This window comes from Podarcis vaucheri, assembly GCF_965113315.1.
Source record: "Podarcis vaucheri genome assembly, chromosome: 5".
Taxonomy (NCBI): Eukaryota; Metazoa; Chordata; class Lepidosauria; order Squamata; family Lacertidae; genus Podarcis; species Podarcis vaucheri.
The window spans coordinates 79,891,148-79,906,795 of record NC_138763.1 but is presented as its reverse complement, the minus strand read 5'-3'; the positions used below and the strand labels follow the sequence as shown (position 1 = coordinate 79,906,795).

Genomic DNA, 15,648 nt, shown 5'->3' with positions numbered 1-15,648 from the left:
AGAAGAGAAGAGAGGCGGCAGGGCGTCCAATAGGAGGCCGAGGAGGGGGCGCGCGCTCGCTCGCTCGCAGGGGAATAAAAAAAAAAAGGAGGGGTGGGAGGGGGGAGAAGAGACGGACGCCGCCGCGCGCTCTTTCTCCTCGCTGGCAGGCACCGTCGAGGTGTCTGTCTGTTTGTCTGTCTCCCGTTCTCCTCGCGTTTCCTCGACGGAAACCCGCCGAATAAGACGGGCCTTAGTTCGACGCCGCCCGACGCCGTCTTGTTACTTCTTTCCCTTGCCTAGTACAGTACGGGCAGCAACCTGGGCTCGTTCGGCGGCGCTCGGCCACCTCCCCGCCCCTCCTCCCGAAGGAGCGGCCGAACGCGCGGCGGAGATTGCCGAAGGCCCCGAGGCGCTGTGGAGAAGGGGGGGGCGGCGCGGGGGAACATTCCTCCGCCATCTCCCTTCGCTGGAAACCTTGGACGGGGGTGGGGACGTGTTTCCTTACTGCACCAAATCTCCTCACCTACAGTACCTGATACGTGGAGAGGGAGTGTCGGATTAACGTATAAGCTAAACAAGCTATAGTTTAGGACCCCACTCTCTTGGGCCCCCCCCAAAAAAAAAATTAAAGAGGAAAAAAACTGGGTGTACATTTCCAAAATATAAGATAAAAATAAAATAAAACCTATGTACAGCGACAGCGTGTTGTGTTGTGTTGTGTAGTAGTGATGTAAGTAATGGGCACCGCCTGCTCCCTAAAATATCACTGGTTTGCTCATTTCTGTATACAGTATAGGGTGCCTTCTCATGGACTGTTTGCATGGCAACATGTGCAAAGGCTTTAGACAGTGGCGTAGCGTGGGTTGTCAGCACCCGGGGCAAGGCAAGTAATTTGCGCCCCCTAACCCATGGATTTGCGCCCCCTAACCAGTGGATTTGCGCCCCCTAACCCTAACCCCCAGATGTTGCGCCCGGTGCGGCCGGCCCCCCCTGCACCCCCCACGCTACGCCACTGGCTTTAGATACCTATTAGGTCCATAAATTGCCATATAGCATACATTCAACGCAAAAAAAATCAACAATTGGTTGTTGACAAAGGAGAGCTGGACATTATAAAGGGCCCCATTACCTTCAGTAGCTTAGTCAAACCTAAATCCGGCCCTGAGTCTCCCTGATGTGATTCAGTCCAATATCTCCCCCCCCCAACTTGGTATTACAGGATGCAGAAAGCGCTGACTCTGCCGTCGTTTGTTGAAGCCGTGCTTCCTATGAGAGTTGTGAATGCGAATGCTGCCCTTCCACCTTGTTTGCAAGGTGCTGCCAACGCACCTGTACGCATATAGGATTGTAGAGTTTGGAAGGGGGCACCCCAGAGTCATCTAGTCCATTTGGCCCCATGGGGTGCTTAAGACCCACAACCCTGAGATTAATAAGAGTCTGATGCTCTACAGACCGAGCTATCCCAGCTGTCCCACCCTGTATAGACATTTCCCCAACTGGCAGATAATCCTCTAGGTGTGGGTGTGCAATTCCGGTCACCACACCTCAAAAGGGATTTGTGAAGCCGGGAGAAGTGCAGAAAGCAACCCAAAATGAGGGAAGCAAGTTAATTCCCCTGCGAAGGAAGACTGTTCTGGCCCTTTCAGCTTGGAAGAAGAAAATAAAAGAGAGCCTTGGAGCCAACTCCTAGGGGCCAAGTTGGCTCCTCCAGCCCACCCACCCCCAATGAAATATTTGAGGTGGCCAGGGCATTGCCATTCAAATACTGTGTGTGCACCGCATCTTGTGATCAATTTTGCAAGGCAGGGCTAACTTGCACCCCACCCTTATTTTATTCAAGTTGGCACCCTTGAAAGGGAGGGCAAGGCCAGAGGCATAGAAAAACACTGCACAGTGTGAAGAAAAGTGAACTGTGAGATTCTGGAATAAGGCCTGAATTGTCCAATGAAGTTGAATGGTGGGAGATTCTTCATGCAGCCCATAGTTGAACCTAGAAATTGCTGTCACAAGATTTAGAGACGAGCCACCAAAACTGTTATAAAGCACCATTGATGTTCCATCTGTTGCTGCTAGGGTGGTACAGTGGAACTCAAATTTGATCAGTGAGGATGATACAAAAGTCTCTGAGATATGTAAGACCCACATTATTAAAGGTTTATAGGTCGATAACGAGTGCCATGAAATATTCTTAGAAGCCAAGAATCTTTTAAAATATGCAGTGGATTCCCGGGCCATGGGTTGTCAGTGATGTCAAGCAAAACATTTACGTATTGTTATCTCCCACCCCCTCTTTTGTTATACTTATGAAATAATGTTGATCTCATTATAAGAAAACTCATTACCCCAGAGTTTGATTAATCCTATCTTACTGGACTAACTTCTGTAGGAAAACAGTTATCATTAATGGCAAAGCTTGCATCCATGAGACCCATTTCTGGTTTGCATTTACCATATATTACCATTTTTATGTATATTTTATGTAAGCCGCTTAGGGCTTTTGATGATTAAGTAGTATATAAGTAATAAATTAAGTCTCCCACTGCGCCTGCTTTTTCTTCAAACATTGTGGCCAGCTTGCAGTGCAACTGGCTCAAGGGAAAGGGAGGAAATAGGTGTACTGCATGCAATGTTGATACAGTATCCCAGCACAAGGGGGGGGGCTTTCCTTTTCTTGCCTAATGCTCAAGAATGGTTGTGTCTAGCTGCAAATACAGCATTGCTCTGCTACTTGGAATGTCACCAGCCAGTCACCCACCCCTGATAGGTAAGCTCACCAACAGATGAAGGGATACTTTGCACTCGCTCCCTTCAAACCTGGTGTCAGCCATGTGTGTGCAATCTAGAGTGGGAAAGCTTTTTGGCTCAATGGGCCAGATATGTATATCCTCCCACTCCACTGGCCAACTTTAACAGATGTTGTGATGGCAATGTGCAATCCTTTCCGCTCCTACTGCTCCCCCCCCCCCGCAGTCCCCCCCCAGCCACATTTTCCACAGTGGATGTCCCTAAAAGCGTGCCCCAAAATTCTGGGTGCTAAGTGTTAAACTTCTCTGCACATGCCAGCCCTGGTGCTGCCATTTTGCAGCAGAGAAGCATCTTTGCTGCCAAACTAGTTTCATCCCTTGCAAGTTATTTGCGCGGGTATCTTCACTCACTTCAGTGAGAGGGGCAGATCACACAGTGCTCTCATGGTCAAGCCAACAGTGTCTGGGATTGCACAAATAATCCTATTTAGCAGTTTTAAGGTTTCTAGAGTGTATTCTGCGTTCTGGGGCAGTTTAGAGGCACAGGCCTCTTTGTGTGGGTGGGTGTGGAAGAGTTGTTCAGATTATCCTGAACTGAGATAGTATGCTGAAGAGATCTTCTGTATCTTCAAAGTAAACTAGGTGTGTTTCTAGTGCTAAGGTGGCAGATCAATGAAAGGCAAAGAACAGTTCCTGTTGCATTGGGTAGAGGTGAGGTTTATTTTTTAAAAAGGGGGGGAGGAGGAATAAAGCAGATTGAATTTGGGTAATCAAGTGACCTTTATGTTTAGGAATGCTATTTTATTATAGAAGAGTTCTTTCAAAACATGACAGTTCTATAAAGTACATTAATTTTATTTTTATTATTTCAGATCTCCCTGGCTTGATAATGTCCATTGAAACACCAATTTCACATGGTTTGTTCCCCTACCACACACACACACACACATATATAGATAGATAGATAGATAGATGATATAGATATAGATATAGATATAGATATAGATATAGATATAGATATAGATAGACAAGCCTCATGTGGGTATGCTGCAGACAGCATTAGAAAATGTTGTTGCAGTTTTGGCAGCAAATGTTGTTAAAGTGAGTTGCATTGTCTGTGAAATCTACTGTAGAAGAACTCTTAGGTTGTGCTAACATGCTTTCTCTTCTCCTTCGCAACTGGCTAGAAGATTGTTGCCCAGGACATAGTGGCACTTTCTCATGGCAGAGTGCCCTCTTTAGTCAAGCAATTTCTAAAGGGTGCCTGATTGGGAATAAATGCTTGAGGCACTTAAAATTGGCAGCTGGCCTCCAACAGAATTCTGTGGGAAACACTGGCGTATATTGTCAGAGGTCCAATCCAATATTGTAAGCTAGCAGGCAGAATGAAGAGCTGCTGCTTCAGCTGGGGAGATGATAGCTTTGGGCTTGAGAGCAGTACTCTCAATACAAGAGTGTTTGAAACACTTCGTACATGCTGTGTTCTCAGCAACCCCCTACAGTTCTATTCATTTTATTCTGTTTGCAATTCTTTTATTATTCTTTTACGACGTATTGTTTTAGATACTGCAAGAAGCCTGGAGAATCAATTACCAAATTACAGGGCAAGGATGTTTTAAATAAATAGTTAAATACAATAAATTAATTAATATCACACTGTAAGAAAGTCCATATCTGTTATGTACTGAAGTTCTCACCCTGGACCAGCAGGGGGATACTGTAGATAGTTATGCAAATAAGGGATTGAAAGTGACATTCAGTGATTGGATAGTTTTAGAAAATTGTTACAGTTACGTTGTACTGGAGCTCTATGTAAGCAGGCTGACTGAACCGTTCAGTTCTGTTCTGGCCTGTGAATAAACAAGAGCTGTTTGAAGAATCGCTGTGTCGTCTGATATGTTCACCCACAACTTAATAGTATCGCCCCACGTTGCAGACTGGGTGGTGGGTGGGTGATTGCTGAGAGTTCGTGACTGAGATGAGATATGGCTCACAGCTCACACTCTTGCCTGGCACCATTTCTACTGGATCCCCATTTCACACATCAGCTAGTACTAATTAACACAGAATAATGTTGCAGTATGAATTTTAGCTAGGGAATGACGGGAGTTTGTGACTGGCCATTTTATCCTCCTTGCATTGCTGGTATCATTGAGTGGTCACTTTACACATTACAGCTTGCTTATATGGAGGGGGTGGGGTTGGAAGCAAAAAAAATAGAAGCTTGTGTTAGTATACAAAGTGGGTTGCAAGTATATATGCATTGAAAGGTGCAGTTACACCAGTCAAGATACTGTTTCCCATAAATACACTGACTTCAGGAATAGTCTTCATGCAGAAAAATTGTAATGTGTAAACCAGTCCTGAAATCCAAGTACAGGAAAGTACTGTAAAAGCAAGCATGCAGCAGAGGGAAGGCAATGATTATTTTATTTCCCTTTTGTTTATGTGGGGAGGGTGTGTGAGGGGGTGGGGAGTGAAAGAATGACTGAAAGAGACTTGTCCAAGGTCACTTAGTGAAGCATGGTGGAGGTTAACTCAGATTCCAGACTTCCCTGTTGCAAGTCTGGTACTATCTGTAACAAAGAAAATGCCAACTTTAGATTAAGGGTTTTGCATTTTTTACATTCTGTTTTAATATGGATAACAGATTTAAACAATAGAATGGGAAGTCTGTGTTATCTCTCCCAGACAGTAATGTGAAAAGTCTTTTCCTATGAAGTGCCTCAAATTGTGGAATATGTGATGGGGGGAGGGGGAAAACAGGGTGTGTGTGTGGTGTGTGTTAAAACAAGTTCAGTTATAAACCTTGATGTGGAGTGCTGTGTTGTTCTTCTTTTGTAAACCAATGGTTGCCCCAGTTTGACTGATCCCAGAAACCTCTTATTTCTTCATGAAGAAGTGTTTTTGCTTACCTATCAAATACTTTTTTTTAACAAGTATGCTATCCTAAACTTACTTACTAAGGAGTAAGCCCCACTGAAGGCAGCGGTGGTACTTCAATCTGAGAAAACATGCTTAGGATCGCACAGTTAACTGCTTATCTTTTTTTCTAATTCTAAATGCTATCAATTGAAACCTAAAAAAATAATTGTTGATGCACTGAGTGTAGGATAACCAGCCTCATATAACCAAAATGTTTATGTCCAATTCATGCATGAAGGGGTTAATGCCATAGAGTAAACTGTCCTGCCAGGCTTAGCAAGGTCATTCACCATCACCTTGAGAGGAGTGGTCTATGCTAGATGAAGTGGGAAATTTTGGAAGGAATTTAGAAGGGCATATTTTAAAGGTCTAACAGCCTATATTTCCATTCTTTACTTTGCAGCATATTTTTTGTGATTTCAAATCACTGCTGGGGTTCCCCAAACCTGGATCTTGCCACCCAGAGAATTCTCCTTTTATTTACCTATTTCCTTGCCAACCAACACCGAGTTTATTTCCAGCTTCATAAGCCCTATAGACCTTGCTCGGTTTAAGCGCTCCAGTTGTCCATTTTACAGTTTGCATGTTGGATAAATTATTACCAGCTATATGACAAAAGTGATATAATTGCTTAATAGCGGGAGCAAAAATTGCACGACAGTATTTTTTATATTCCAATTAATTACGTTTTATGAATCAGTGTAGCATTTGCTCTGTTAACAACTACCTTAAAACCTGAAAGCAAAGAATCAAACTTATTTTATCCCTTTGCTTTAGTGCATGCAGGCTTGCACTTTTCCCCATTTACATGCCCAGAATAGTGATAAAGCATTGTAAATGAAACGCTCAAGATTTTAAAAATCACAGCACAACCGCTAGAGAAGTTTATGACACGATCCAAAACCTTAAACAATAGTTTCTGTTGCAAACGCAGCCACAGGAAGCTCAGCTGTGCTTCTCTTACAATTAATTGCTTCCGCTGTATATAAAATTGAAAGTATTGGGCACTCTGGTGCGGAAAAAGGATATCCTCATACAGTGCTCCTATTTCCTTACCAAGGGCTATTACTGAGCCTTTCACCATTAATCCATTTATAATGAATTATCCTGTGATGACAAAAGAGAGGCTGAAACAGAAGGCCAACTATGACCCTTAGCGTTTTGCATTTTTGTGCTCTTTTCCATTTGGATCATATTTACAAAGTGCACCTCTGCTAGAAGGTGTTTGCTTTTAGGACTTCAGAACTTTAGAAAGAACAAGGGCTTAACTCTAATCCTAGAATTGCCATCAGAAACATGAACTTTGGGGATGAGGCAGAGGGATAAGCAGCCATGGAATGGGAACTGGGGTAAGGGTTAAGCATTCCTTCCCCCCTCTCTTCTCTGCTCAAAATGGCCTCACAAAGCTACCTTTCCTTACAAAAAGGGCTACGATTATGCATTTGTGCATAATTTGGAGTTTGTCCCTTAGAGTAGTCTGCCTTTGGAATAATCGCTACAAATTCCCGTTTTGTTTTTAAATGTCTTTATACTGCTATTTTATTGGTTCCTGGTTGCACTTTTGTTTTATTTTTAAATGTATTTTTTATACTGTACAATGCTTAGAGATTTTTTTAAAAAATTAAACATTTTATAATGCTTTAACAAAATAAATAACATGACTTGAAGTAGGCATGTGTATAATATATCCGTGACATTCCCTCCACCCCCGATTCTGTGTCTGGAGTAATTCATATGCATCAACCAAATCTGTAACTCTTTAATAGGCATAATCCATTTAGCCTCTGCTACCCAGGGTTCTGAAGAATTCTGAATTATTTATTTTGCAAGGGCTACAGGATGGGAGGCAAAATGCAAGAGAAATGGAAGAAATGCCAAAGGTTGAATATTACCTGCTTCACAAATAACAGTAAACCATGGCTTTTAAAACTATGGTTTACCAAACCATGGATTAGTGTTATGTGTGAACTCAGTCCAGCAACTGAACTATGTCTTATTAAATATGTATAAAAGTCACTCATTAAGCAAGGTTTGTAGTTGGCTCCTAAATCTTAGTCAATGTTAACCATAGCTTAGTGTTACAGGCAAGCCCAGACCTCCTCTTTAAATATGTTTAAGGAACTGTCAACCACCCAAAGGCTACACAGCCATGAATGAAAAGGGGCAAAAAATCAAAATGCCTCAGCATTTTGGTTAATGTTAACCAAGTTGTAATGTTATGTGTGAACCTATGCATCTCAGAACTACTTTTCATAAAACAGTTGAAAACAGAAGATGGCTTTTTTAATGAGAGTATTCCTGGCTGATAAATTTTCTTTAATTCTCTATAAAGTTGAGAAAGAATTTTCACAGCATTGGGTCCTTTTTCTTTTTTCTTTTGAAGGGTGCAGAATATTTTATTTGTGTTGGCACATATAATCCATGCAAAGTATATTCACTCACACCTCACAAATCACACATTACAATGAACATCTGAAATAAAAACCTAGGTGTTCAAAACCAAACCCATATGTAAAAGTAAGGTCACTTGTGGTGTCAAATCAATATTTCCATACATTTTAAAAAGCAAGATGCATAGTGTGATTGCTGCAGAGACCAAATCACTGAGCTGCAAATGCTAATAACTTTCATTTTTTTACAAAATATCAGCACCTATTACCAGGCCTTCCTATTTAAAATTACGTGACCTAGCAGCAGATGCTATTTTTTACTTACTGCTGCAGCATCCATGTTACTGAATACAGAGCGAGCTTTGAAATAAATATTTCATCCAAGCTACTGACCGCTGAAGGACCAAACCTGTGCCATTTGCTTGTGTGTATCGGTTTTATTTTTGTAAACTTGATTTTTAGCATGCAGTGGTAAATTACATGAAATGCTTTTCTGAATGTCTATGACTTATGCAACATGTATTGTCCTTGAGGCAAACAGATTAAAAGCCAACTACAAAGGGGTTGCAAATCCAGATGGAAGGTTTGCCATGTGATTCAACAGGATGTGGATTGCACCCAGAAAGTTTTAAATAGATATTGGTGAGTTTCAACTTTAGAAAAAATAAAAGTTATAGTGTTTACTTAAATATCATTTCATATAATTTATCAAATCCCCTAAAATGATTTAATGCAACTTTCACCATTTGGTCATTCACAGGTACAGTATTTGACTTCTAGGAATAAAAAAAGCAAAAAATAATCACCACTCTTGCTAGTGAAACAAAATAGGAACAAAATTATTTTAGTAGGTAATAGTTATAGGTTACAAAGACGGTGAACAGCTGAACCTGCCTAGTGTTTTCCTTCCCTCAGTAGTTAATTTTCTACTTGACTATAAGCCCTACTCTGTATTACACATGCATATTCTTTTTCTTAAAAAGAGTGGTCTTGGCGGGGCAGATATGTGAGATACTACTTAAAGTTAACTCTTTGATGCTAGATACATTTACTGAGCAGTAAGAGCCACTGCAGATGTTACTTTCAGGCAGGCATGGCCAAACTTGGCCCTCCAGATGTTTTGGGACTACAACTCCCATCATCCCTAGCTAACAGGACCGGTGGTCAGGGATGATGGGAATTGTAGTCCCAAAACATCTGGAGGGCCAAGTTTGGCCATGCCTGCTCAGGGCTTTGCATGTGAGAATTATTTATTTATACCCCACATTTTCATGTCTTACAGATAAAACAGGAACAAGATAAATGGATAATGAAAACGGCTGACTTGCATGAGTCATGCAACATGGAAAGAACCCCCCCCCCCGTGGGAGATCTTATCCCCTTATCTGCAACGGTTTTATAGTCGCAGAAAGGCAGCCACAATCTCCCATTTGTGCCCTCCTGTATTCTACTATTCATTTGTGCAGAGCAGCTATTTCTGCAGGTAAACTAGTTACAGCAACACCTGCCCTGGCTCTGAGCAGCCGCCAGCATCAATGGAACCCTTTTCAAGTCAAACGTGTTTAGGGTCACACTCTACAACTACCACCTAAACATGCAGAGACTTCTGGCAAAGACGTATACAAAGGGGTATTTAAATAATGGCAGGACTGTGGCAGAAAACAAAGGGGCAAATGCACTTAGGAACCACTTAGGAACAGCGGAGCAGGTGAGAGATGCTCACCCTTGTGGTTTTAGTCATCCAAACGTTACTGGAAGAGCATGGGATCCAGTCGCGGGGCAGCAACAGCAATGCTACCCCTGCAACTTAAGAATGGGCCCTAAGTGACAACTGAGTGATTAATGACAGAGTTGTCACAGTGCAGTTAACCCATGATCTATTGTAGGGTTTGTCATTCTGTTGTGAAGCAATAAATGTGGCTCACTGTCATTTTATTGGTAGAAAGTGCCCGCCAGAGATAATCTGAAGTGGAAAAAAGAGCAGTGTGATAATTGAGTCCTATTTGTGCGTGGTTGACTTCTCAGATCACAGAAAGTTTCATTGCCACCAACTATTCTAATTGTCTCCGGTTCCTAAGATGTAAAGAGAAAACCAGCATGACTCGTATATAATTTTTTTTTAAAAAAAGTTTGACTAAAATGCTAGAGATTCTTTTAAAAGAACAATTAACCACACAGTTCTGCAGTCCTTGTTAAAATGACAAGACCAAGAAGAATTAAAGTGCTGTACTTGCATATATTCTGGAGGTCAGATATGCTTAACTATCCAACATAGAGACTGAGGGAAAGGAGCAAAATGTTGCATACAAAAACATTAACCTTGTGGTTTGTCCTCCAGTCTAAGGAAAAGGGGGGGGGGGGGAGTTGAGCACCTTTAAGTCAAATTGATTTGACTTAAAGCATATGCTAAACCAGGGTTTCCTAAAACTTGGGTCTCCAGCTGTTTTGGGACTACAACTCCCATCATTCCTAGCTAGCAGGTGGCTAGTGGTCAGGGATGATGGGAATTGTAGTCCAAAAACAGCTGGAGACCCAAGTTTGGGAAACTCTGTGCTGAACATTCTCCTGCAGAAATCAAAAGTGGTCTTAAAAGTGCATTCCATAACTTATTTATTTTAAAAAGGCATAGTGTTTGAGAGCAAGATAAAGCAGGTCCCCCCCCCAACTTTTTGACATCTAGTAAATAATAAAACACTACTTAAAAGGGGGTGCTATTTAAATACTCAATAGTCCAATAGTCAACATCCTTAAAATCAGATGGTTCTTTTCCCTTTTCATGAATGCTAAGTATGTGTTACTATAACCTTCAATTCCAAACCTATTTTCTGAAGGGTATAACACTGGGATGATTTCAAAGTAAATGGCTTCAGATTATGACCATTTTGCGCACTCAGATGTTACTAACACTGACATACTCCTTCCATGCCTAGATCACAGATTAGGATGCTCCTCTGAGTAGACAGTTGCTTGATACTAACTGCTTAAATATCCAAACCTACAGACGGAATAAATACATGCTGCCAGTCTCAATAATACAAAAGCTACAATAAGCATACTTGTTCAGATACTGTGCATGATTTGTTCAAAAGGCGTTACACTAATACTACTCTAATATCCAAAAGCTTCGTTTTCTTGCAGCAGCAAACACAATCACACTTCAGAGGTGACGTTATCTAAGAATCTAATCACAGTTAGAACTGAGCATGCAGGTCATTCTGGGCTGCCCTGTGAACGGTATCAGTTTTAGCAGAAATAAGGGTTTGAATTGCCCCTGGCTGCTCTAGACTCCATTGTCCTTTTGGGAGCTGAGATTACACTATCTATTTTCCCTGCACCCATAAGATGAGAAGACAAGCAAGAGGAAATGCTTCTCAGCTACACAGAGAAATACAGAGCGGATCCTCTCCAGGCTTTCCTCTTTCCTTATGTAGCAGCAGACTGGGGGAAACCGGTTCCCTTGTGATGCTCTGAATGAGGTAATCAGCAAAAACTCTTTAATGCTATATGCTCTCTGTTGCTTCTCTTCTTCTCAACAGGAATTATAGTTAACCACCTTATTTCCTCCCAGCTCGCTTGCTCGCTCTTCCTACCAACCACCCCAACAGACAATTCCCTTCGTACATATCCAGAGCCTTGTGGCGACAGCTTCTCTGTAGCTCTATCCCACAGGATTGCTTCATGCACGTGAACACCGTAACAACTTGGGCAAAGCTGACTGCATGGTTTTCCCTCCCTCCCTTGCTACCCAAATGCCACTCTCCTTTCTGGTGGGAAGACTCATGCAATGAGCCCTGTACATGTGGTTGTGGTATAGACACGCATGTGTCATGGCCATAGCATCACAGTGAAATGGCTACCATGCAAATTCAGGTATGGCCAAAATAGGCCTGAGCTTACTCCACACTCTATCCCAACTAATATCAGGGCCAATTCACAGCCATGGCAGCAAGGAAGCTGCTGCCCCAAGGTGGACTTGTGTTGCTCCAACAATGCAATGAGATGCATGGGAACCCAGGATGTGGCTTATTTCTATTCAAGTATTCACCAGCTGGGAGGGAGCACAGTGCTCATGCAAGGAAAGGACCACATCATTGGTCCCGCCTTCCAGCATTCCTCCATATTCAGTTACCAGGGTGATGTGGAACTGTACATACTAGAAGGAAGACAGTTCCACATCCGTGTGATGAAGTGTGGACATGCCCTTTGCTGTGTTCTGATTGCAAGCCTTGATTACGTTAACCAATGGGGTGTTTTTAGTTAACGCGATGAGGTTTATAAAAGTCATTCTAGAGTCTAAACTGTGTTTGTTTTGTGAGGAACACTCAGTTGGCCTATCACTATCGACTATAAAAGTTATGCTACGCCTACTATTTTGACACTTTGAGTTGTAAAGTAATACTAATAATGGTGGTTTTCTAAAAGCACTGTTGTGTAGTATAAGCTTTAAGTGTACGGTGCTGAACACACACACACACACAGATATTCAGTATTTGTAATTTTATGCAACCGTTTTATAAATGATCCCCCCCCATTCATTTTGCTCAAACCTTTGCAGCAATCTTTCACTGTCAAGTTTTGAATATTCATTTCCTTTTTTAATATGAAGTATGTAGGAGAAAGATCTGCACATAGAAAAAGCAGCTGAATTCAATGTCAGAAGGTTCAAAATTCATTACCTCCCCTGACCCCTCCCGTCCCGGTCATGAGAAATCCATAACTATCTATATTTCATTTGTTGAGCCAACTCCTAAACTTTTCACTTTGCCTTTAGCTTCTAGTTCTTCCTTTAGACATTGATGGCGTGTGCATGCTTCTTGCATAGCGGCTTATCCTTCTTCGAATAAAATGGCTGGCCTTCCAAATTCACATGGCACACCTGAAAATTAAGAATACAGGGATATTACGTGTAAACAAAGAGGGTGAAAGGCAGCATTCAAATTTCACGAGTTCAACAAAATGGCGTGTGAGTCCACCCCTAAGAGAAGAAGAAGAAGAATTTGGACTTGATATCCCGCCTTTCACTCCCCTTAAGACAAGGATGTCCGAAGTTCGTTTTGGGGGCCTAATCCTGGTGTAAAATCCCAATTTCCTGGTGTAAAATCCCAATGAAAGGTCAACAACTTTGGGGTAAAATTGTAAAAAAACCAACTTCATTCTTAAAAAAAGGTCAACCACTTTAGCCAGCCCTCACGCATGTTCACTTCATCAAATCTGGCCCTCTTTGAAAAAAGTTTGGGCACCTCTGCGAAGGAGTCTCAAAGCGGCTAACATTCTCCTTTCTCTTCCTCCCCCACAAAAAACACTCTGTGAGGTGAGTGGGGCTGAGAGACTTCAGAGAAGTGCGACTAGCCCAAGGTCACCCAGCAGCTGCATGTGGAGGAGCAGAGACGTGAACCCGGTTCACCAGATTACGAGTCCACCATTCTTAACCACTACACCAGGCTGGCACTAACCTAGGCAGCGAGAGAGAGAGTTGCACACAAAAGCATAGACAGTTGTGGCAGGTCCTTTAGTGTGTATGGGGCACTGTCCCCCACCTCAGTCGGCCCTCAGGAAGCCCCTATCTGCACCAAGTGAAAAATGCCTTGGAGGTAGAAAACTAGTGCATCAGGAAGAAGACTACCCTAGAACCCTCCTATATAGTGAACCTCCCACCCACTGCAGTCAGAATGCTACAGTCCAGAAAGAAACTGAAGTGCCACGAATTTGCTGCACGGGAAGATTAGGAACAGGAGGTCTGCAAAGCCCCAGCATGTTTTGATGCAAGAAACCTACAGCACAAATGAAGCAGGTGTCATGCCAAGTGTGTCCAAGGGCTTCGATGAACTTATCTCCTGCTTCGACAGGGAAGTCGCACCCATGGCATTTGGTGCTGAACAAGGCCACATAATCTAGAAATGGAAACAAAAAACCAACATTTAGAACGCAAAACAGCTTTCTTCCAGATCTGCTGGGTTTATTGTTGTTTGGAATACTATTCTTCTGCCTTACAAACCTGTTCTGGAATGGCTTATTTCTCTCCTTCTTCCTACCTATCCAAAACATCTGAGGGCAAATCCATGTGCAAAGTGTGGGCACAGTTTCAAATGGGAGGGTTGGTGGGGAGAATAGGCGCAGTGCCCAGTTATTCCATTCTCTTGGACAGCCACACTTTTTGCTTGCATGCAGAGGTTTCCGAAAGAGCAGAGGGCTAGGGGAGCATAAGACACTGAGCAACACTGTCCGTAAGATTTCCAGGAGCATAAGCTGGGTGTGCAATACCTTTCTCACAGTAGGGCTCTCCATCCTCCATATGGAAGAGGCTATTCCCAAATGGCTTCCTGCAGGCAGCACAGACAAAGCAAGTTGTGTGCCAAGTCTGCCGAAGGGCATGCATCACTTCCTGAAAGGCAAGCAGAGTAGCAGATGTATTGTTCACCACTGAAAGGGCATTCACGGAGAGAGAGACAGATGTGTCAGGCCAGGGCAGTGAAGGATAGGAGGACGATATGTTCTTCCTTAACTGGAGGGAAGAAGCCTTGGGCCAAGTGGAGTTGGGAGGGGGCTAAACCCTTCCCTCCCCAAGTGGCTTTCTCCCGCAAATCTGCTCTGCCAAATGTTTTGCCACAGCTGACACAGATCTGGAATGTCGGCTGGGGGGCAAATCAGCTGGTAGGAAAGGGGTGTGTGTGGATTAAGCATCTCCCACCCGCCCAAAACTTCTGTACAACACATCTTCCTAGGCCCTATTTCCCCAGAAACAGTGAGTGGGCTTTAAGAGCACAAGGTCAATGTGGCCTACAATCTGAGTTTAAAATAATCAAGTTCCTCCCTCCAGGTTCCGGCATCAGCTCAGATGTCTTTTTCAGATGCAAGAATACAAGCTTAGGCTGGCACTTTTTATTTTGGGGAGAAAGCCCCTTAAGCGGATGAGCACAGAACTGCTGTTGCCCCACAGGTGACCATTAAGGTTGGGGCTCCGAGAGGATATTTATGGAGCCCAGAGCCAATGAGACAAGGTCCTCTGACAGAGACATAATTTTGTATTTCTGGGATGGGCAAGAGATTTCAGTTATGGACCAAGACCCTGAGCAAGCTTTAGAGACCTGCTTTTGGACAGCAGCCATGGAGGACCCCAGTCTCAACTGGAGCCCAGGCCAGTTTCTTACCAACCCCCTGCTCTGCGGGTGGGGAGGGGGAGAGGGGGGTGACTTTGGCATAGCTTAGGGTCCAGCATGGCTGCTTTTCTATCACAATAAAAATAGCCAGGTTACGTGCACATTTTAGAGAGCGTTTTTAACAAATGAGAGAGAAAAGGGAGGGGGAGAGAGAGAGAGAGAGAGAGAGAGAGAGAGAGAACACAGAGTAATTTATGCACCACTCTGGCCACAGCTAATTACATGTCAGGCAATTGCTTAAATGTGCAGGTGGTGCTATAGGAAATGCTTCCTCTTTTCAGCTTTTTAATTCATACTTACACAGATATTATGCAATTTGATCTGATGCTCTGCCCTTTTCGCCTAGCGCCGACAGCCCACCATCATTTAGGTCAGTAGCATGTCTCATTAGTGAGTCACTGTTAGCAAGTTTAATTAACTTTAATGAATGCGTTGCAAAACAACCCAGTA

At 43.0% G+C, this 15,648-nt stretch overlaps 1 protein-coding gene across 12 annotated transcripts in view; it reads right to left on the bottom strand.

Annotated features, from left to right (window-relative positions):
• Positions 1-8,013: 8,013 nt before the first annotated feature.
• Positions 8,014-15,648, bottom strand: part of LDB3 (LIM domain binding 3) — a 155,936-nt gene continuing 148,301 nt past the window's right edge. For all 12 annotated transcript variants that reach the window (XM_082222374.1, XM_082222380.1, XM_082222381.1 and 9 more), the window contains 3 exons: positions 14,303-14,423; positions 13,817-13,932; positions 8,014-12,917 (listed from right to left, as the gene is read on the bottom strand). In XM_082222374.1, the coding sequence (XP_082078500.1) occupies positions 12,828-12,917; positions 13,817-13,932; positions 14,303-14,423 (327 nt within the window). In that variant the 3' untranslated portion in view covers positions 8,014-12,827. The remainder of the gene's footprint in view (positions 12,918-13,816; positions 13,933-14,302; positions 14,424-15,648) is intronic.